Genomic DNA, 22,634 nt, shown 5'->3' with positions numbered 1-22,634 from the left:
CTCTTGACATTCAAGTTTTGAAAATGATAACATGTATGTAGTTTAGTTTTGCATTGGCATTGTTTGCAATTGTGTTAATATTAGAGCTTTATTCTTAATGTTTACTTTTATTATAGTAGCTTAAAAACAAAAGAAAGGGTGAGATGTAGAGAGCCGCCTGGGAAGACACATGGGCATTTTCCTTAATTATCGTCAGCTGAACTCAGGGTGTAGGCCGAGTCATGCCCTGGGAACATGCTTCCCCAATGAGGCTGAACATGTTAATCACTTCTGACTTCATAGCAGCCCAAGTGTAGGCAGGGTCAGGACTAGATATGTAAATCTAGGCCTTTAAAATAAACGCGCTGCGTGGCTCAGGGTCCTCGTCATCGTGCAGCCTCTATATCAGAGAGGAAAGATGGCGTCCCACCCAGCCCCAGCTTCATGAATCTATTTCTGTGTCTTGGTCTCTTTCTTTCTTTAATTTCTTAATCCCCAGCTCCTCCACTCAGCAACTGGACCAGTACCTTTTCCGTGATGGAGATGGACGCGGAAAAGAGAGAAATACCACTACAGTGTATAGTCTCTACCTTCTTGTTGACTTCTCTTAAATCCTGAACTGGCCTGAAATCCTCCATCCCAGGTTTTTGTACAATGAGCAAAGGTGTATTCCATGGAGAGTGACAGGGCACCAAGATCCCGGCCTCCTTTAGTCTTTTTATATGTACTGCGATGCCCTTTCTGGCCTTCTGACTTATTGGGTATTGCTAACCCATATTGGAACAGCAGTACTAGTGAGCTGTACTACAATCGGGGGCCCGTGAGTCACCAACCCAGGGGGATTGCTTTCAGCCCATACTCCTGGTATCTTTTGCTATAGTTCTTGGAGTAGTGAGGTGCTTTGGGCCGACATAGTTTCCCCGGGATCCTTGGTGAGGTTGTATTCCTCGCTTAACGGACACATCAGGAGCATGGTGTCAGGTCTGGCATTAAGGACTACTTTTGCTCCCTCCCCCTGGAATGAGATGGTGGCTTGTAATTTGCTGAGGAGATCCCGTTCCTAGTGATTCTGGCATCACTAGGAATGAGTGGGTCACTGTCCCAGCCCCTAAATTGGTTATTTGGGCCTGAGTCCATGGATATGATTTTGTCTTCCTGGTAGCTCCTTGAATAGGGGTTCGCTCCTTAGACACCGGACCTTCCGCTTGTTGTAGGACTGAGAACGTGGCTACGGTACCAATAAGGAAATCTACTGGTTTGCCCCCAACTTGCAAAGTGACCCTGGGCTCCTGGGGGCTAGTAAAGATGGAGTCCCGGCCCCTTCAGTCCACTTCTTCGACTAACACCGGGGCCGGGTGCCCCTGAGGGCGCTGGGGGCATTCATTTTTCCAGGGGCCTTCTCCTTTACAGCAGGCACACTGGTTCTTCCCCAGCCCCGATCGCCGAGGGCGCTTATCCCTGGGCCTTGCTCACCTTCCTTTCTGGTTTCCTTTTTCCCTGTTCATGGTTAATAAAACCTGTGCCATCTTTTTGGTTAGCTCACCGGGGTCTTCTCTATTGTTGAACGTCTTCTGTGCTACCTCTACCAATTCCGACAGCATCTTTCCCTCAAAGCCTTCTAACTTTTGTAACATTTTTCTTATGTCTGGGGCCGACTGGGACACGAAAGCAATGTTAACTGCCCGCCTGTTTTCTGGCGCTTCTGGATCTATGGGGGTGTAGAGCCTGTAGGCTTCACACAAGCGCTCTAGAAAAGCGGCCAGAGATTCATTCGGTCCCTGCAGTTTCAGTTACCTTAGACAGATTGGTGGCCTTCCGCGCAGCTGCTCGGATTCCCCTCAGCAGAGTCTGGCGATAACAATTGAGAGCCTCCTAACCTTGATCTGAGTTGGGGTCCCACGGGGGTCTGGAGAGTGGAAAACGGCCTCCAGCCATGCCGTATCCGACACTGACTGACCATCTGGTCCGAGGACCAGTTTTCTACCCTCCGCTTTCACTCTCTCTTTCTTCCGAAGTGAACAGAGTCTGGAGGAGTTGCTGACAGTCATCCCAAGTGGGCCGATGGGTAAAATATTCAGTCTCCAAAAGAGAGATGAATCCCTGGGGATTCTGAGAGAACGAGGGATTCTGATTCTTCCAGTTATACAGGTCACTAGTCGTGAAAGGGACATAAACCATAAACGGCCTGCCATCCTCTGCTACCGGAGTTACCTGACGCAGGGGCAGCATCTGGACCCCTGAGGAATCAGGGGAAGGGTCCGAATGATGGGGTCTATACTCAGTCCCACTGCGGGTGTGGGGCAGACTCATTGGGTCTTCAGGGGGACCTGCAATTGGGGCAGATGGATACGGGGGAGGTTCCGTCAAGAGGGGGTCCTCTGGGGGTGGTGGAAGGACAGGAGGCTGTTTCTCAGTCTCAGGGCGGGGCAGCGGCTCGAATTTCCAGGCCAGCTTGTGGAGGCATTCCTGCATTAGCACTTCCCTGTTCCCGTCTGGTGCCTCCGGCTCCTCACTCACTCTTTCCTGCCCTTCCCTCAGTGCTGGCGCAGCCGGCTTCCCCTGGGTCTCTCTGGGATGAGGTTTAGTGAGGAGGAGAGTCCTTCTCTGTCTCTGTCCCAATTTGTCCTTATTCTGGGGAGGTCTTTTGCAGTCCTGGAGCCACTTGGGATTATCAATCAAAATGTCTATCCAAATTTGGATAAAAGGAATTTGGCCCAGGTGGCCGGGATTATCGAAAACAGCATGTTGGATGTGATATGCCAGCCCTAGATCAGTGGACCCCTCCGGGGGCCACTCACTGGGATATGGGAAAGTCAGCCATTCCCGCTCACAAAATTTCTGTAAATCAAAAGCATTAACGGAAGCTCCGTAGTCATCTGCTCGCCGCTTGAATTCCTGAAAATTTTTAAAAAAACATTGCAAGGGAGTACAGACAGAAGCAGACTGACCCATTCTAATGATAGAGACAGTTAGACCACAATAACACAGTAACAAAAGACAACCAACTAAGGATCGCCAGGCACTGTTGTGCGCTGGGATCTGGTCTCGGAAGTAGTGCTGCGTCCAGCCTTCCAGAGACCCCAGATGGGTACCCAGAGAACAAGAAATAAGTTTCTTACCGGTAAGAACCAGATCCAGGCAGCTCTGATCAGAGTCAATCAGGAAATTTAGCAGGCAGGGTCTCCGACCTCTACCAGTCCTGGGGCTGAGGGACATCTCTCAGAGATCTCCCCCTGGGTCGGAGAGTCCAGGGACTCTGGTGGGCTCTGGTCACAGGACCAGGCAAAGGCTGGTTATCTTGCTGCGGCCTCCAAATGTTGTGGAGCAAACACGAGTAAAGACCACTGGAGTCCAAACCAAATTAAATTTTAGGAAGCCTTTATTGCCGGCCAGTGGCTGTTCTGCCTTCCAGACAGGGAGGTCAGAGAGCAGCCCCAAACCTTTGTGCAAGACCACCTTTTAAGCACATTAACCACATCCTGTTTTTGCAGATTAAGCAACCCAAGACAAAACAGTTTTTCCCAAATAATGTCAGAGCCATGCTATTGACGACCATGTTATTTACAGGGTTTAGAAAGCTGACAGTGTTCTATCTTGCAAGGCTATTTTGTGAGGTGCAAGGGGAAGGGGCCATGAGACCATATATCAAGGCCTGGCCTGGTATCAGGACTGGCAACCCTGGCCTCTCCAGAGTGCTCAAAAATTCCTACTCTCTAACATGTTGTGGGCTTCATCCCCAGAAGGGGGCATGAATGAGGCAGCCAATCAATGACTGTCTCATCATTGATGTTTCTGTCTCTCCCTCTTCCTTCCTCTCTGAAATCAATAAAAATAATGTAGCCTTGACAGAATGTAGCCTTGACAGTAGCTTATCTTGTCCCACAGTTTGAACAGAGGAGCCAACAATCTTGGGGTTTAATTACCAGGTGCTTCTCATAAATTGTGGAAGGCCACAGCAAAGAAAAAGAAAGGCCTTTTTTCCTGCCCTTATGTGATCAAAACCAGAAGTGTAAAATCTTAACCAACCAGTCTGGAATTTTCTGGTCAACACCAAAGGTATAATCTATCACATGGGCCCTCTCCACTTCTCCCTCCCAAAGAAAGAAGAGGCATTCTGCATGATCAAACCCTGGCTGTTCCCTTCCTCCAAAGGTGAAGTCCTGGTCTAAAAATAATCCTTTATTTTATTTTGTTAATAACTATCCTGCCACATACTTCTTCCTATAGAAACCTTCCATTTAGAACAGTTGTGGGGAATGTCCGGCCTACAAGCAATATAAGGCCCAAGAAATCATTTGGTCTGGCCCTACCAAGGCACTAGGAGTGAGTTAATTAAATGTTTGACCAAATATAGCAGGCTAATTTTTAACTTGATAATTTTATATGGCCTGAGAATGATGTTATAAATATCCAAATGGCCCTTAGCAGAAAAATGTGCCCCACCCTTGATTTAATACAACACCTTTAGAGTGCACTTTTTTAAAAATATATATATATATTTCTTTATTGATTTCAGAGAGGAAGGAAGAAGGGGAAAGAGAGAAACCCAATGATGAGAGAGAATCATTGATCGGCTGCCTCCTGCACACCCCCCACTGGGGATTGAGCCCGCTACCCAGGCATGTGCCCTTGGTCAGAATCGAACTTGGGATCCTTCAGTCAGCAAGCTGACACTCTATCCACTGAGCCAAGCCGGCTAGGGCTAGAGAGCACTTTTAATTGCTAGATGGGATTGTGGATGAAAAGGGGTCACATACTAAACCTAACAAGCTCAGAAGAGGCCTGCATTTCGGCCTTACAAACTCAGAGACCAAAAGTAACCACATAGGATGGTCTGAAATTAAAACTTCTTAACTAAAAGGTCGTCATGGTGGGTAGTTGTCCTTGACTTGTATCTTCCTTGACAAAGGTCAGTCTTTAACTTAACTGAGACTGTCTATAGTCTTTTTGCATCTAAGATAACATAACTTTAGAATGCCAGGGTAATTTCCTTTTTCCAGACCCCTTATGCATCCTCCTTTGATTGTAATGTATGAAATAAGGTGCAAAACTGTCATTCTCTGGAGCAATTTCTCAATACATTGAGATTTGCTTCCCAGCAATTGTCATCAGTTTGGCTTAAATAAACTCATAAAAATTCTTACAGGTTTGGAAATTTCTTAAGTTGACAGGATGTTGTTCGATTCATGAATTATTTTTTAAATATATTTTTTATTGATTTCAGAGAGGAAAGGAGAGGGAGAAAAAGACAGAAAGATTAATGATGAGAGAGAATCATTGATCGACTGCCTCCTGCATGCCCCACACTAGGGAGTGTGCCCACAACCTGGGCATTTGCCCTGATCAGGAATTGAACTGTGACCTCATGGTTCATAGGTTGACATTCAACCACTTAGCCAGGCCAGCTGGGCTGATTCATGAATTATTTAGTAAAGCCAATTAGATCTTCAAATTTACTCAATGGATTTTTGTCTTTAACACAACTAAACCTCAAAGCAAATGAATTAACCTTTTGCACTCGGATTCAAGTGTGACTCGACACGGTTAGCATCGGTAGCAGCTCTTTTTATACTCTTTGAATGTATCAATAATTTGAAATATAAAAAAATCCAAATAAGTAAGTTTGTATGAAAAGAAACTCCAGTTTTTTATTCTACTGCCGTGCTTTGTAAAATCTGGGGTATTTAAAAAATTAAATCCCGAGTAGAATAAAGGAATCGAGAACAAAGCAAGCGAGTGCAAAGGGTTAATCCTAAATGTAACATTTGCTATATCCCAGCTAGCCCTTACACATACTTTGGTTACCTGCCAGGCTTAATAAGCATCTGAGTTTGGTACCCCACTTTACCCTGAGCCCTTATTCCCTAAGGCAGTTAGTCTAATTGAATATTCCAGACACGTATATCCTGCTCAGAGAGAAAACACCTAGTTTAGTGCTGGAGGCTAATTCCAGCATGTCATAAATGCAAGAAGTTTCATCAAAAGGCTGGTGAACCTTGAGGCCTCAGCAGGGCTGAAGATACATATCATTGCCTGCTGGAATAGCTGAAAGCATTTCCCCAAACCTGAAAATCTGCATATATTATTGCCTGCTACTGACAATGCCTACTGTATACCAAATCTTACCTTTGATATGTATATCTGCTTTGCTTTAGGGAAATTTATGTTAATAAAAAGCTAGGTGTCCAGAGATTCAGAGAACTTAGTTACTGAAGCTAGGTCTCCTCTGGCTCCCCAAAATGCCTTCCAAATTTATATTTCATGTCTAGTCTCTTTATTAATTTACTCGCAGCCTTTCTCCAGATTTCTGAACCCTTCTAGATGTTGAAAAACACCCTGGCAGTTTAGTATATAGAGTGGTTCTTGAAAGGTTGTCCCTAAATCAATAATGTCACCACTTGTTAGAAATGCAAAATATCAGGCCCCACCCCAGACCTACAGTGTCAAAGACCATGGGGGGTGAAACCCGGTAATCTTGCTTTTAACTTTTAACCAGTACCCCCGGTAATTCTGCTACAAGCTAAACTTAGAGACATTCTGTCCTGTACCCGTAGGCTAGATTACAAAGAAGCCAAATCATATCATTTTAGGAATACTAGGAAGTATGTCTATTACCAGACCACTTTCATGCCAGGGGCTGCCCATGACTTTGCAATGTCCAGGACCTTTGGTGTCAGGTGACCTCCAGGTTCTTGACTTATGCAGGAAAAATTTTAAGGATGAGTCTGAGTAAGAACAAAGAAAGTTTTATTCAAGTAGAGAAAAAGAAAGACGTCAGGGAGGACATAAGCTGTGAAAGAAGCAAAAAGTATGCAGTTGAATGGATGTGGGCCATCTCACAAGTGAGTTGTGCATGTGGTCAGTTAATTCTTAGGATTTTACGTGCTTCCAAGAGGAGGTTGTCTCCAAGCTTGGCCCCAAATTCTGACTCTGCCTTCTGGTTGGGAGGGGGTTTTGTTCCTAATATGGTTTGTTCCAGAACTGTCATGGTGTTTAAACCCCTGAGCCCCACCCACTTCTACTAATGGTGTCAGTTTTCATTACAATGATGGGTTGTTCTCTGCTTTCTTTCACCTCTATCTTGGATTAGTCTGGCTCTAATTGTTTTTGTTTTCTACCATCCTGAATATGGTGATTAAAACCATCTGTTCTTATGTATCTTCAGTTAGGGAGGACAGGGTCTCATGATTTATTAGCTGGCTTTTTTTTTTAATGAATTTTTATTGTTCAGATTACAATTGTTTCTCCTTTTTCCCCACATATCTCCCCACCACCCAGTTCCCACCCCCCTTCTGCCCTTACCTCCCCCCCCCCGCTGTCCTTTTCCATAGGTGTATGATTTTTGTCCAGTCTCTTCCCATACTCCCCACACAGACACCCCTTTCCCCCTGAGAATTATCAATCCACTCCCATTCTATGCCTCTGATTCTATTAAGTTCACCAGTTCATTCTGTTCCTCAGATTTTTAATTCACTTGGCTTTTAGATTCACTTGTTGATAGATATGTATTTGTTGTTCATAATTTTTATCTTTCTTCTTCTTTTTCCTCTTTTTAAAGAATACCTTTCAGCATTTCATATAATGCTGGTTTGGTGGTGATGAACTCCTTTAGCTTTTCCTTATCTGTGAAGCTCTTTATCTGCCCTTCAATCTGAATGATAACTTTGCTGGGTAGAGTAGTCTTGGTTGTAGGTTCCTGCTATTCATCACTTTGAATATTTCTTGCCACTCCCGTCTGGCCTGCATGGTTTCTGTTGAGAAATTAGCTGATAATCGTATGGGAGCTCCCTTGTAGGTAACTAACTGTTTTTCTCTTGCTGCTTGTAAGATTCTCTCTTTGTCTTTTGCTCTTGGCATTTTAATTATGATGTGTCTTGGTGTGATCCTCTTTGGATTCCTTTTGTTTGGGGTTCTGTGCGCTTCCTGGACTTGTAAGTCCATTTCTTTCATCAGGTGGGGGAAGTTTTCGTTCATTATTTCTTCAAATAGGTTTTCAGCATCTTGCTCTCTCTCTTCTTCTGGTACCCCCATAATTCTGATGTTGGTTCGCTTGAAGTTGTCCCAGAGGCTTCTTACACTATCTTCAACTTTCTGAATTCTCTTCTCTTCATCCTTCTCTGGAGGAGTGTCCTTGGCCTCTTTGTATTCCAAATCTTTGAGTTGATTCTTACAATCCTCTAGTCTGCTTTTGGGTCTCTGTATAATATTTTTTATCTCAGTCAGTGTATGTTTAATTTCTAGTTGGTCCTTTTTCATATCCTCAAGGGTCTCATTGAATTTATCGGCCTTTTCCATGAAATTCTTGAAAAACCTTATAACCGTGGTTTTGAACTCTATGTCCAGTCGCTTGTTCTCCTCCATTTCTTTGGTTTGTGATCTGTTTCCTTGCCTTCTCATATTCTCTGCTTCCCTGAATTGGTAGGGTAGTTTTGTGTACTAGGTGTCCTATTGGTTCAACGGGTCAGCCTCCCAGTTACTTGAGGTGGACACTCTTGGTGTACCCTTGTGTACTGTGTGTCCCCCAGCAGGAGCTACAGCAAGGGCTAGTTTTCTCCTCCTTTGCTTGGGTGGTTTTGGAGCAGTCTGACTGGAGCTGCAGTTAATTTGGTTGAGCTGCCCCAGACCAGGCCATTTATATGCAAAAGCCGCTGTGTGGAGCCTGGGCAGGTTTGTAGAATGTGCAGGGCGGGGTCTCAGGGCTGGGCGGGGTCTCAGGGCGTCACTAGGCTGGGGCGTGGCCAACGGCGATGGCTGTCGTCAGCCGTCTGCCTTTCCACGTTTCCAAGTCCCTGCGCCCCGCGCTCCAGCGCAGTAAACAATGATTGCTGGGCGCACCTCTGCAAAAAAGTCACTCTCACTTTCCGACCCGATGGCCGAGAGTCCAGCTTCTCCCCGTAGGTGTCTGGGTCCCCCGAGTGTCCCCAGAAACTGGATTTCAGAGTGATCGGGAGCTTGTCTCCCTGCGGGTTGAGGAAAAGCCGCGCACCCAGCCGCCCGCCGCCGGCCCGATTAGCGTGCCTCCGTACCTCAGCTTTTCAGCGATTGTGCTCCTTTCTCTTCTTAGTTATAAATCTTCCACTCAGCAAGCTTTCCCGTGGTTCTGGGTGGTAGACGTTTTTGTCTTTTAGTTGTGTTTTTGAAATTGTTGTGTGAGGCAGCAGATTAGTTGTTTAACTATGCCGCCATCTTGGTTCTCCCTCCGAGACTTCTTAGCTGGCTTTTAATTACTCACCTGTTGTGGTTGTTTGTTCAGCCATTTGTCTCTGTGTCCTCCTTCCACTTGCCAGGGAATTTTCTTAGTTTCTTACTAACCTGCCTCAGGACCACCTGAGAACAGTTGCACTTTGTACAATTTTCTGTATGTAGATGTGAATGGTGCCATGTAGATTTGTGCAGTGCAGAAATCTACACTACTAGTAAGGTTGTGGTTTTTCTTCCTGCCATGAAAAGAAGTTAACAAATAAAAACTAAGTAAAGAACTCCACATTTCTTGTTAGTCCTCACAATGATGTCCTGGAGCTTGTTTATACAGGTTTGAGCCAATTGTGTACATCTCTTCCCAATTCTGCATTCAGTGATTTAACATTGGTAGCTTGAAATCAGCTATGGTGAAAGTATTTAAAGCATGGAAATCAGCAAACAGTACAAATCAGGGTTTGTTTGTTTGTTTGTTTTATTTAGAATCTGTTTACCTTTCTTAGAAGGGCTATCAGGTATGGCTGTGTGAGTTATGTACTGCAGTACTGCTTCTCCAACAAATCTGTACAAGAATGTTCTTGCATCTTAGTTCTTAGTGGCAAAAAGTTGGTAACAAAGTGAATGACCAGTTGTGGGAACCCTAATCAGAGTACACCAGATGATCAAGGCCTATTTGCCATACCCGTGTGTGCAGGTGAGGATGTAACCTATTTATGTCAATGTACTAGTTGCAAAAGTGGCGTGAATTGGCACAAGGCCTTTTCTGTTTGAGTGTGTATCACTAATTGGCATTGAGGCCTCTTTTGTTTGAGCATGTACTGTATATAAGTTGCCACTGACCAGCCAGGTGACTAGGCCGCTTTGCACGGCTGCTTTTGTGTGGCTATTTTGAAGAACTACTTTGTCCGATGGCTCCTATAGTAGCAATGGCTACTTGGTCTACAATAAAGTCTCTCCTGTATTAGTATATGCCTGAGACTTCTCATGTCTTCGTCTAATACCTGGTGTCTGAGAAGCTGTACTCCCACACCAGTGACAGGGGGCAGTTGAAAAAATTACAGTATTAAAAAAAAAATAACAGTATTGTTCCACAAGAGAATATTATGCAGCTGTTAAAAAAGAAATAATTGCAGCTATATCAGATGACTTGAAGGGGCTTTAATGCAATATTATTGAAGACAATATGTAAAAAAAGTCTTTATGATATGATCCCATTTTAGAAAATAAATAACATGTACATCTATGCATAGGAATATTTGGTTATGTGCAGAGAAAAACATATAATAGCATATCAACATACATTATGAGAATGATGGGAAGGAGGATTACCACAAAAAAGGACTATTCAAAATATCTCAATATTTATATGGTCAGATTTACATAGTTAATGACAATTTATATAATCTGTAAATGTAAACCTGTTTGGAAGAATATAATTAAAATTATATAAAATTAGCAGATGTTAAGATGATAGTAGGCATGGCAATAGTATCGAGGACCCATATGAAGTCACACTCCCACAAGTGGAGCAGTGCCTTAATCATGGTCAGTCAGTAAAGAACTCAGTTCCTTAATGCCAAGCCCCCAAGCTCTGGCTTTCTGACCTAATATACAGGTCAACTGCTGAGCAACATAGGGCACAGCTAAGTTATTGAACAGATGAAAAATGACACACAGAAAGGTGACCAACCAGAAACCAGATGTGCTATTTCAACTCTAACAGAACCAACCCAGAATGAAGACATCGGGGTACCCCCAAGGGTCTCAGGCTTGTGCTGAGACTAGACTCCTGAGCCCCAATCTTTTAGGACTTAGTCTCCCAAAACCCTGTATTTATTCACTTCTATTAGTAAGGGTAAGAGCAGATGCTCTAACACATTTTACTTGAGCCATATCTCCCTTATCTTTAGCACTTTTCTTCTAATATCCAGTAAGTACATTCATTTCTAATATTTAACCCCCTTTTCTTGTTCCTTCCCCTGTCTCAATTTTCAGTGTTTCCCTCCCAACTCTAGATTAAGCTTATTCTGAAGAGGTCTTCCCTGAACTCCTTGATACTCTCTTATCTCTGTACTTATTTATTTATTTATAATATAGCCCTTATCATTACCTGAAATTATATCAGCCAGTATTTGTTTTACTTAGGTCCTCTCTATCCTTACATTGGAATGTAGTAGGCTCCATGAGGGCCAGGACTTCGCTCTGTTCACTGTTGGCATTCCTAGTATCTAGAAGAGTGCCTGGGACATATGGGTGCTCAATTAATATTCTTTCAATGAATTAGTGAATGCATGAATACCATTTAGTCTCCATATTTCTTCTTTGCCCTTAGGATGTTAGAAATTCTTTCACCAAGGTAACAGAAGACTCTTAAGGAATTTGTTTCTGCATGAACTTTGGAGCTACTTTCACTTTCCACTCTCCTTATAATAACTGTGCAACCATGGTTCAGATCCTTAGAACAGGTTCTTTGGTTTGTGTTTTTGAGCTTTTTTCATATCTGTATGGTAAAATTCATTTTAAAATTATTTAAGAAATTTTCAAAAACAGACAAAAGTAACTTTAACAATTACCAACATATAACTATTCTTGTTGCATCTATACCCTCTACTCTTACTTATCCTTTTTATTCATTTTTACAGCTTTAATGGGATATACTTTTACACAATACACTGCATGTATTTAAGGTGTAAAATTTGATGAGTTTTGGTATATGAATACACTCTTGAAGCCATGGCCACAATCAATATAATGAACATCCTAATCACCCCATGAGAACAGTGTTGCTGTTTTTAAAATTGATTTCAAAGAGAGGAAGGGGGAGAGAGGGGAATGGAAGGAAAGAGAGAGAGAGAGAGAGAGAGAGAGAGAGAGAGAGAGAGAGAGAGAGAGAGAGAGAGAGAGAGAGATGAAATATTGACCTATTGCTTCCTGCACATGCCTTAACCCTAACTGGGGATTGAACCTGCCATCTTTTGGTCCACAGTACGATGCTCACACTGGCCAGGACAGAACAGTGTTTTTTATTTGTTTTCCAGTTGTTGTTTTTTTTACCCCTCTAAACTTTGAGGTCCTCCTCTGCACAATAATAGTGCTTGCCTGCTTGGGTAACAAGGGACAAAGAAGGTTTGGGATGTGAATGTGGAGAAATATGACATCATTAACATACAGCTATTGTTGAGATGCAGCTTCAGTTTCATTGGCAGCTACCATGTAACTCTATGCGAGCCTTAGCCACAATGCAGAAAAAGCTGCTAATTGTATTTATTTAGGTTAACTGTTTCCAGCAAGGTTGAGGTTATGCACAGTAGAAATTTTTATTGGCATCCTTGGCTTCAGCTAGGGAGGGAGGGAAGCCAGAACAGTGTTGTCTGAACTGCAGGTTGCAACGCAATAGTTATTTGTGGAATCACTTTTGGGGTGATTGATGAGAGACATTTCTGGATATCTCTGGAGCTTCATTTCATTCTCTTTTTCAGTAGCTTAGCTGAGAGTTGGCTGTGCTATACTGAGCCAGCTGTGGAAAGACAAGTCCTTTGGCTAATGTCAGCATTTCTGACAAACAAGATTCTTCCTAGGGCCCTGGGTATGCAGACTTTGGACCTGATCATGCACACTCCCTCGCATTGTTCCTGATATGAGAGACCATTGATACATTTCTTGTTACTTAGAGAAACTAGGAATCAACTTATCCCTTTTCCAAGTGTGTACACAGAGTCCCTGTTCTCTTTTAGTGCTAGCTGTGGAACAGTCAGCCTGCTGTCCAAGCAGCTCCTCTTTGCTGGGACTTTGGCTTTAGTGCACATAGAACAACTGTGACTGCTTATGCCATGGAACAAGGAGAGTTCGGGAGTCTGCTCTGCTACTTCTCAGCTTGCTTGTAAGTTTTCCCTCAATAAACTCCATGTTGTAACTGCACCCTGACGCATGTGGAAAGTTGGCTCCCCATATATTACCAACATAGCCTGTTGATAAGAACAAGCTGCATTTCTTGCTTACCGGGTAAAGGAGAACACCACCTTTGCAAAACTTCAGCCATGGTGTCTCAGAGGGAGGGAAGACAAGGTTAGAACTTGAGAATTGGAAGTTTGGTTTGAGGTAAGTCTTTCAATGCAGATACTTGATTATAATTAGGCAAGGATCATAATACAAACAGTCCAGCATTGGTGGAAACAGCTTGCTGTTTTTGAAGTGAAGGATTTAAAGAATTCTAGGACATTTCAAAATCTCTGTTGATGCTTTCCACTGAACAGTTAGTTGTTGGGTTTTTCAGGATGTTCTTATAATGAAACATTTGCCTGAGCAGGGAGTCCTGGAAAAGTAAAGTCATGCTGATGAAGACAGTAAAATAGCAAAATCATATTAGTGTACACAGTAAGGCATGTTTTCAGTTCTCTATGACCAGGCTAAGTATGGGGATAGAAGGTTTTGGTTCTCAAGTGCTAATGGTGTATATCCATGACCCCCTTCCATGATGGTGATGACCACCATTAAGGAACAACTAAATTAACTAGAGTTGAATTGCATGCAGTAAGAATAAGTATTGTTTTGTGGAAATTTTGTTTCAGTTAGACATATGTACATGTGAAATGAATAATGAAATAGAAAGTATTTTTTACAGTGGGTCTGAATCCAGAAATGTGTGAAATCTACTACCTTAGAGAAATGCTGATAGACCCCTTAGAGGAATGATCCCCTGTCACAGCCAGTTTGCACTGCTCCAACCTAACGTCCCACGCTAGTAGTAGAGGAATATCTGACTGTGTTAGGAAGAATATGTAACATGAGAATTGGAACAGAGTCCCTGTTCAGGTATATTATTGATTGAGTGGGAATTTTGAATCTATAGGGCTGTCCACCATTTTGGCAGAAAGAAAAAAGAAAGCCACATTGCTACTGCAGCACAAAAGAGGGAGGTTAGACACAAATAATGGCTTCCTACTGTGAGTGTCTACAGCAAATCCTTAAGTATAGGTTCCCATTTGACTGAAATACAACCTAATTAGGGGAGTGGATAAGATGACCTCTGGGACCACCTCCATTGGAAGAATGTTATGATTCTGGAGATAATCCTGCAACAGAAATAGACAGTTAACCTGAGATGCATTTATCTGGATTTCACCTTCCAGTACCTGATTCCGAGTTATTGTTAGAAAGAATGACAAATATGATACAGTGGCCAATGAAGAGCTTCCAGACCCAAGTGGGTCATTTATTTCTCTGAGGAAATTTTGCCACTTTAAGGTTTTAGAAGGCTTGTGGTATTGGAGGGGGCATTAGCACCTCCACCTCAACCAGGCCTGAAATTTTTCAAAGGGCCCCCATTACTTTGATAAGGCACTATATTCTCCATTTTAAAATTTAAATTTTCCCTGGTTGATGTGACTCAGTTGTTTGGAACATCGCCCTAGGCACCAGAAGGTCACAGGTTCAATTCCCGATCTTTCTCTCCCTCTCCCTCTCTCTCCCTTCCTCCTTCTCTAAAATCAATTTTAAAAAAAATAAAAGTTAAAAACTGTAAATTCTCCTTCAGCTGAGAGTTTCAGCCATTCCTATTTGTTTTTCCTACTTCTCAAAAAGAGGCTCAGGTTAAAAAGAAAGAAAAAATACTGCAATACTACCTTAGTGAGAGTTTATGTGGTCTATTCAGGAATTCGTTCAGCAAACAAGGATTAATTGGAGCCCTGGATGTCCCTTTTGAAGTTCTCATGGTCTGAAGCAGGCCTGTAAAGAGGTAAATCACAGCCACTGTCTGAATATTGTGGGAAAAGCCTAGGCTTCAGAGCCATAGATCTGGGAGGGAATTGCATTTCCCTCATTTCATAATGGTGCCATCTTAGGCCATGCAATTGAATTTTGTTTTTTTCATCTGTAAATTGAGTTGAACAAAAGCAACTTCACAGGATTATGAGGACCATGTGAAAGACAAAATGCTTCAGGAAACTAAGGAGATGATTTTATTCAGGTTAAATCCATAGGGAGAAGGCTCGAAGGGAAAAAAGCAAAGTTGGAGTTTTATAGAGGCAGGTAAACAAAGAAGGCATAAAGAAATCTTATGGGAGTCATGAGGAAGTATGGAGAGGATCCTCTCTCAGAATATTCCAGGGCAATGTGGTCCTTTACAATGAACTGTTCTTCGGAACACAAAAGTGTGGGAGAGTTTCTCAACTGTGGCTGCTTTTTTGATAGGCATTCAGCAAGTGTTTCTTTTCCTTCCTTCTTCCAAAAGAATAATATATAAAGTGATGTGGGGGTTCAGAGAAGAACCTGACAGATTTACTCTGCCTGGGAGAACTAGATTTGACAAAGGATCCTAAATCTTAAAAGATAAATAGTGGTTTTCCAGAAAGAGGGGGGGAAGGAGAGCATTCTAAATAGGACTAACGTAATAGAGGAAAACATAAAGGCTTGCAAGAGGTTTGCATATTTAGAAATTGGCTGTAATTGCAAGGTAGTACAAGGAGTAATTAGACATGAGGTAGGTTTGAACCAAATTGTCAAAACCTTTGAAAAACCACTTAATGCCTACTGTTTCAGGAAAACAGCCCAGGAATTTATGATGCTAACAAGATCAGGATCTAGTTTATGAAACCCTTTCTATGCTGTGTAAGGGATGGAAGCAGGGAGACCAGTTAGGCAGGTAGTACATGAGCCAGAGAGGACCAAGGCCCGAACTAGCACAGTCGCCATGAGGTTGTCATGGAAAATATTGATTAAAAAGTAAGTAGAATTTACTAGACGTATTATGTAATTGTGGTGAAGGGAAGTAAGCGGTAAGGGAGGAGGTGGAAGAGTGAAGGATGGTAATATTAATAACAATATAGGCCAATATTTTAAGTGCTTACAATGTTCCACGAATGATATTAAGAATGTTATACTTATCTCTTTTAATTATACAATAGTTCTAAGAGGTAAGTGTCATTTTTTCTGCATTTTCAGATGAAGAAAATGAGGCATAGAGAAGTTAAATAACTTGTTCAAGTTTTCACATATAGTAAGTAGTAAAGCCAGAATTCAAGACCAAGTTATCTGACTGGGAATTGAACCAGCAACCTCCTGGTGCATGGGACTATGCTCAACTAACTGAGCAACACTGGCCAGGCAAAAGTATTTTATTTTTTAACAGGTCAATATTTAGTGCAAGAGGTAATTGATTCTATGATCTTGAGCTCCAGAGAAATATTAGGACCAGAGCTATAGACTTGAAAGGCATCAACATATAGGTGTTTAATCAGTAGGGGCCTCAGGACTGACTTAGGTCAGTGGGATGCATAAAGTGGGAGTTAGAGGGAGAGGGATGGTAAATGAACAAGGGGAAGCAGTAGTTTGAAGACAAAGTTGACCAACTTCAAGATTTCATAGGCTATGCCTTAGACTTGGAGAGTGCTTGTTTACTTCAAGCCCACAGGTATAGCTGAAGGCGTCCTACAGCACCATATGCCTAGAGATTCTTTCTTCTTCTTCTGTGTCTTGAGATTCTTGGGATTTTGAGCATGTGCCTGTATATATATGTAGTAGGCTGAAGAAATAACTCCTCTTGCTCCCCCCTCAAAAAAAGACATCCACATCATAATCCTGGAACCTGTGAAAATTACATTATATAGTAAAAGAGATAAATATAAAATACGACTATCTTATGAGGTAAAATCAATTTTAAATGAAATCTAATTGCAGAGATAATAAAATTAAAGATCTTGAAATGGGGAGATTATCCTGGATTATTCAGGTTGGCCCTAAATGCAATCATATGTAGTAAAAGGAGGCAGAGGAAGATCTTATGAACACAGGAAAAAGGTGAAGACAGAGCAGAGAGACATTTGAAGATGCTGACCTTGATCATTGGAGTGCTGTAGCTACAAGTCAAGGAATGCCAGTAGCTACTGGAAGCTGGAAAGACAAGAAACAGATTCTCCTCTAGAGCAGCTAGAGGGACTATAGCCCTGCCAGCACCTTGATTTTAGCCAAATAATGCAGATTTTGGACTTCTGACTTCCAGAAATGTGAGATCCTGAAGGTGAAAGGGTATCTGGTTTCTGGCAGATACCTGGCTAACTCGTTGGCATGACTACCCAGGACAGCGTAACCATCAAGAACCATGGACAGACTATATCATAGGAGAATCTGGCTGGAGAAAGAAGTACATATAGAGAATAGATCGGAATTTGTTCCTGCAAAGTGAAAAAAAAAAAACCACACCTACTTATAGCAGTGATATTCAGATTGCTAACAACAGTTCTCTCTCCAATATTAGATTGAAAAGTAACTTATGTGAGGATTGGGACGGAGTCCTGAACACATTTCAGCCAACCTGTAAAATTAGAAGGTGTTCATAAAATTGCTTCCCTCTCAGAACTGCAGAATTCCAAGGAATTATCTAGAAAAACTAAGTATACCTTTGTGGATGGTGAAACCAACATAGCCGTGGAATGCTGGCAGAGTAAAATCCTTACAACTTTCAGCTATGAAAGAGAACCTAGAGATCACCCATCCTAAACCCTTCATTGTACAGAGAAAACCCAGCAGATTTTTCAATTCAACTTTGGATATTTACATATTAGATATTTGTTCTGTAGTACATAGGACAGTCACGATTCCTCCCTTACCCGCCAGGGGGCGCAAACTAAAATTCCTCCTGCACTCCAGACTTCTGTCCGGATCTGGGACAGAGAGACCTGTTAGCAACCCGGAAATCAGCGGAACCTTGAGGCCACAGGCTCGTAGTTGGTACAGCTACTTTGAGAAAGAACACTTCCGGCTGACGGAGACGTAACTTCAATTTGTGGTTCGGCTGGTCCCAGCTCTCACGTTTCGATTTGTCACGCTAACGCTGGGAGGAGGGCTTGCGTCGGAGGTTACACTGTCCCATTGGCTGCTGGCGCGGTGGCGGTTTGAAGTGAGGCTAGCGTGTTGAGCTGAAGTTTCTGCGGAGTGCCGCGGCCCTAGGCTTGGCGTATACCCGAGTGTGTGGTGGGAATCCAGGGCCAGGGCCAAGTCAGGTCTGGGCCTTCCTTCCGGGAGAATGGATCAGGTGTGGAGTGCGTGGTGTGGGAAGTTCGTCAAAGATAAAAGCTTGTCGCCCCTCTGGGCCCAGCGCATCGTAGTCGCCTGGCTCAGTAAGGCCGAGTGGGATCAGGTGACGGTGTATCTGTTCTGTGATGACCATAAATTGCAGCGGTACGCACTGAACCGCATCACAGCATGGAGGAGCAGGTAAGGCAACCTGCCTGCTTGCTGCTGGCACCTTCCTTTGTGGATTCCTATAAGGCCTTATTTTCCCTATGAATGGTTTGGGCGTTGCTTCTCTCAAGTGCCTGGGGGAAAGTCGTAGCCAAGCTCTTGCACTAATCCTATTTGTGGAAAGAAAGGGGTGTTGCCTCAGCAACCTTCGTGTTAAATCTGCGACCTTTTACCTTTCTCTCCCCATCTTGGGGAGGGTGCCAGAGAGCCAGGGCTTAAGGTTAGTATCCTAGGGTGTATTTCCAATTTGAATTAGGTAGGTTGGGGGCGGGGGGGGGGGAGCTTGCCTGCAAAACCATTTTTGAATGGGGCGCCTCAGTCCAGTTGGTAAGTTTTATTTGGAAGCAGACAAGGTATAAAAGTCTCAAGGAAATAAGGGTCTTCTCTAGCAGAATGAGTTGAGGGTTTAAGGGGAAAGAAGGGGCCATGTCCATGCTGAATTGTTGGTTGATTGCATAGCAGTTAGATGTTGTCTGTGTAACCTAGCCAACCTCTCACGCCCTGTGTATTATTGGATCCCAGGGACATTCCCCTTCCTCTTCCCACCGTCTTGATTTATGTCTGTTCATGTACACTTGAGTCAGTATATGCAAGGATGGGCAAAAGTAGATTTACAGTTATAATACAAATAAATACAAAATAAACAATAATACAAGAATAAGCTGTGGTTTGGCTACTCAGAATGTAAACCTACTTTTGCACATCCCTGTATTTGGAATAATCTACAGCAACCTAGGTTCTGAGGTGGAGGGTGGACCAGTGTTAAGGGACCTTTATGATGGTGCTGGACTGTGGCTCTTTAGGTTAGGCAACGAACTGCCCCTGGCAGTGGCTTCTACTGCTGACCTGGTACGCTGTAAGCTCTTGGATGTAACTGGTGGCTTGGGCACTGATGAACTTAGACTGCTCTATGGCATGGCATTGGTCAGGTAAGACCTACATGGGTAGGGGTGGAGGGTGGTTTGGGGGCAGAGATGGGGTGGGGTAGCATGTGACATTCAAATCTTGGCTTCAGGTGCTACCTGAAGGAAAAAGCCCTGTGTGTCCATGTGTATGGGTAACCCTGTGATTGCTTGACTTGACAGATTTTGTTATCCCCTGTCAACACACATTCCTCTTTTTTTCTCCTGAGAGCATTCTCTTTTCCATTTTTCTTTCCTTCTCTTTCTTAGAATGTGGGGTAGTTCAGGCTAGTGATCTCTGTAGGTCTCTTCCAGCTTTGACAGGTTGATTTATTTCTTTCCTCTTTATGTCTTTTACCCAGAGGAACTTTTCTGAATGGTTCAGTGCCCTGGCCATGATTTAATGTGGATTCTCCAACCCTACCTCATCCATACCTAGCATTACTCTTTACCCTTCTCTGAATGATTGCTGAGTTGTGGAAGTGGAGACATGGGCTGGAAGTTCCTGACTTACAAAGTGACTCAGAGTGGTTCTAGCTGTCTCATGCACATTGGGAAAAAGGCTGCTACTGAGTTTTCTCATCTCAAAGATTTTGCTCATTTCATGCTATTCCCCTTGTCTGACTTCAGGTCATTTCTAGCTCTTTGTACCTTCTCCATTGTTTAGCTGTGCTCCCCATATCATTTGACCTAGTCCTTTCTTTTTACAAAAATCTAGTTTTATTGATTTCAGAGAGGAAGGGAGAGGGAGATGAGAGAGAATCATCGATCTGCTGCTTCCTGCACGCTCCCTACTGGGGATCGGGTACATGCCTGGGAATCAAACCGTGACCTCCTGGTTCATAGGTTGATACTCAACCACTGAGCCACACCAGCCGGGCAGTCCTTTGTTCTAACATTTAAAACCCAGAATGTTCTAGCATAAACATGTTATATTATATCATGTCTATTTACCCTAGACTGAACTCTTCCAGTGTCTTATTCATCTATATGGCTTTAGTACAGGGCAGAATCTCAGTAAATGTTGGACTGTACGGAACCATCCTTGCTCTGGCTGACACCAACCATAAGAACAGGACAGAACAGTCAGTGGAGAGGTTGTGGAAATGCAAGCTGTCGGTAATTCAGCAAGGTGTTTTGAAGCCCTACTGGTTTGAGTAAAACAGTTACTTGGGCTGTGCCACTCATTTCTCCCCTAACCCCAGGTTTGTGAATCTTATCTCGGAGAGGAAGACAAAGTCTGTCAGGCTCCCCCTCAGGTTCCTGGCTCAGGAGGTGCGTATGATAAAGTGGTCTTGCTCAATTCTCTCTCCCCAGGAGAGCTCAGTAAATGGGGCATGGGGTGATGTGGGCACACAGTAAGGCTAGTTTATCCCATCACTGCCAGCCAGCCAGGCAAGAACCCTAGAGACTCAGCCTTCTGCTTAAAAGAAGCCAACTTCCTCCCTTATTTATGAGTGCTATCTTCAGTGGGCTTGGCCTTCCCATCTTGCTGGGAGTAGCCCAGTGAAGCTAAGGTGCCCAAATGGAATGCATTACTGGGTGGGGCCAGGAAAAAGGTGGCCATCACAGCACCTGCCCTCTGGGAGCTGACAGTTTGAGGGAGAAGATAAGCTCAGCCAGGCAGCATGAAAATACCAGGTATTCCTGCCCTGAGTATGTGAGGTATGTAGAGGGCAGGAGGATTCTCAGCCATCAAGTGAAGCTTCCTGGAGGAAGGGTGGGAGGGAGGGAGGAAGGTAAGGGTACCCAGAGAGAGAGACTGTACAGGCAAGAGAGAGGAAGTCTGGAGAAGGTGGTTTTTGATGCTCATTTCTAGGAATCTCTTTGTTGGAGGAATATGATTGGTGGTTGGGGGATGCAAGTATCGTTTTATTTTCTAGTTTACCTCCTCAGAGCAATAAAAAGAATCAGGAGACCTGGTTTTTCACCTTGGCTTTGCCAGAAAGACTGAAACCTCCTCTCAGGACCTCAGTTTCTCTATCTGTAAAATGGGGAGAGGCCAAGCTAATTCATTTCTGTGGTCTCCTCCAGCTTTAACCTTTTCTAATTTCTGCACTCACACCCTCCCCCACAATCAGGTGAACATCCCGGATTGGATTGTTGAACTTCGCCATGAGTTGACTCACAAGAAAATGCCTCATATAAATGACTGCCGTAGAGGTGAATCCCCAGGGAATATGTCTGTCATGAGCCCGGGGTCCTGGATTGGGTGGCACTGGGGAGAGAGGGAGAGGGAGGAGGTTCTTCACCTGGGGTCAGAGCTGGGACTAAGGTGAGGCAAGTGAGGCACTCGTCTTTGGGCGCATACTTGAAAGGGGAGTCAAAAGCTCAGTAATCATGATAGATAACATTTCAATGTTGAAAAACCCATAAAGAACAAAATGCCAACATTTTAAAATGAAGACAGAATTAGTGTTATTGAATTATTCTTTTGCTTTAGACTCCAATATGAGTTGGCACAGCCACTGTTCTGATCTCAGTTGAGTTTTTCTGGCTTCCCCTTAAATTTTATGCCTGAGGAGGAGGTGAGTGGGAGTGGGTTGAGAGGTGTAAGCCATCAAGTATATGAACTCAGGAGTTCTTTGGACATTCCATTCCAACTAAGAATCCCTGATTCAGCCTAGCCCCTTCATGTTGGGGAAACTTGGCCAAGGCCATGTAACTATCTAATAGGCTGTTTCTGTTCTCCCACTTGACAGTCCTGTGCCATTTTTGGCTTCCCATATGTAAATCTGGTATTAGTTTTTTTCTAGGAAAGGTGCTTGTAAGCAGGAGAATGCAAAGGACAGGGATTACTGAGAGGAAGAAGGCCTGCTTCTGGATGTTTAAGATTTGTGCCTTCTTGGAGCCAAGCCTCTTCTATTTGGCCTTCCCATAGTGTTTGCAAAATGAGCTGGGGGCCTGCTAGGAGCTTTCATGTGGCTGCTCCTAGGGCACTGCCTTCCTCCCTCCCCTCTTTTAGGTTGCTATTTTGTTCTGGATTGGCTCCAGAAGACCTACTGGTGCCGCCAACTGGAGAACAGCCTGAGAGAGACCTGGGAATTGGAGGAGGACAAGGAAGAGACAGATGAAGACAACCAAGAGGAATCAAAGAACATTGTTGATGACATCACAGAACAGAAACTAAAGTCTATGGATGAAGGGAAAGGTGCAGAGCTGGATGTCAGGGCTGATGGAGACAGCACAGGTGACAAAGAGATTGATGCACATTGGGAGAAGGCTCAGAGACATAAAGAGCTGTATGGTAAGTATACTTTGGTGGGGCAGAGAGGAATCTATGAACCTGGAAGACTCAGGTGTAGGGTTGATACTGGT

General features: G+C 43.5%; 1 protein-coding gene across 5 annotated transcripts in view; it reads left to right on the top strand.

Annotated features, from left to right (window-relative positions):
- Nucleotides 1-13,005: 13,005 nt before the first annotated feature.
- Nucleotides 13,006-22,634, top strand: part of LAS1L (LAS1 like ribosome biogenesis factor) — a 29,661-nt gene continuing 20,032 nt past the window's right edge. For 2 of the 5 annotated variants that reach the window (XM_028136348.2, XM_008159487.3), the window contains exons 1-5: nucleotides 18,070-18,387; nucleotides 19,218-19,343; nucleotides 20,522-20,591; nucleotides 21,398-21,479; nucleotides 22,282-22,563. In XM_028136348.2, the coding sequence (XP_027992149.2) occupies nucleotides 18,197-18,387; nucleotides 19,218-19,343; nucleotides 20,522-20,591; nucleotides 21,398-21,479; nucleotides 22,282-22,563 (751 nt within the window). In that variant the 5' untranslated portion in view covers nucleotides 18,070-18,196. Of the gene's footprint in view, nucleotides 13,058-18,069; nucleotides 18,388-19,217; nucleotides 19,344-20,521; nucleotides 20,592-21,397; nucleotides 21,480-22,281; nucleotides 22,564-22,634 lie in introns of those variants that run through there. The other 3 variants (XM_028136352.2, XM_028136351.2, XM_054715032.1) reach the window with 3 other exon arrangements.

This window comes from Eptesicus fuscus, chromosome 1, assembly GCF_027574615.1.
Source record: "Eptesicus fuscus isolate TK198812 chromosome 1, DD_ASM_mEF_20220401, whole genome shotgun sequence".
Lineage (NCBI taxonomy): Eukaryota > Metazoa > Chordata > Mammalia > Chiroptera > Vespertilionidae > Eptesicus > Eptesicus fuscus.
Note: the sequence above shows the minus strand (reverse complement) of the source record. Positions and strands in the feature narration are given on the sequence as shown.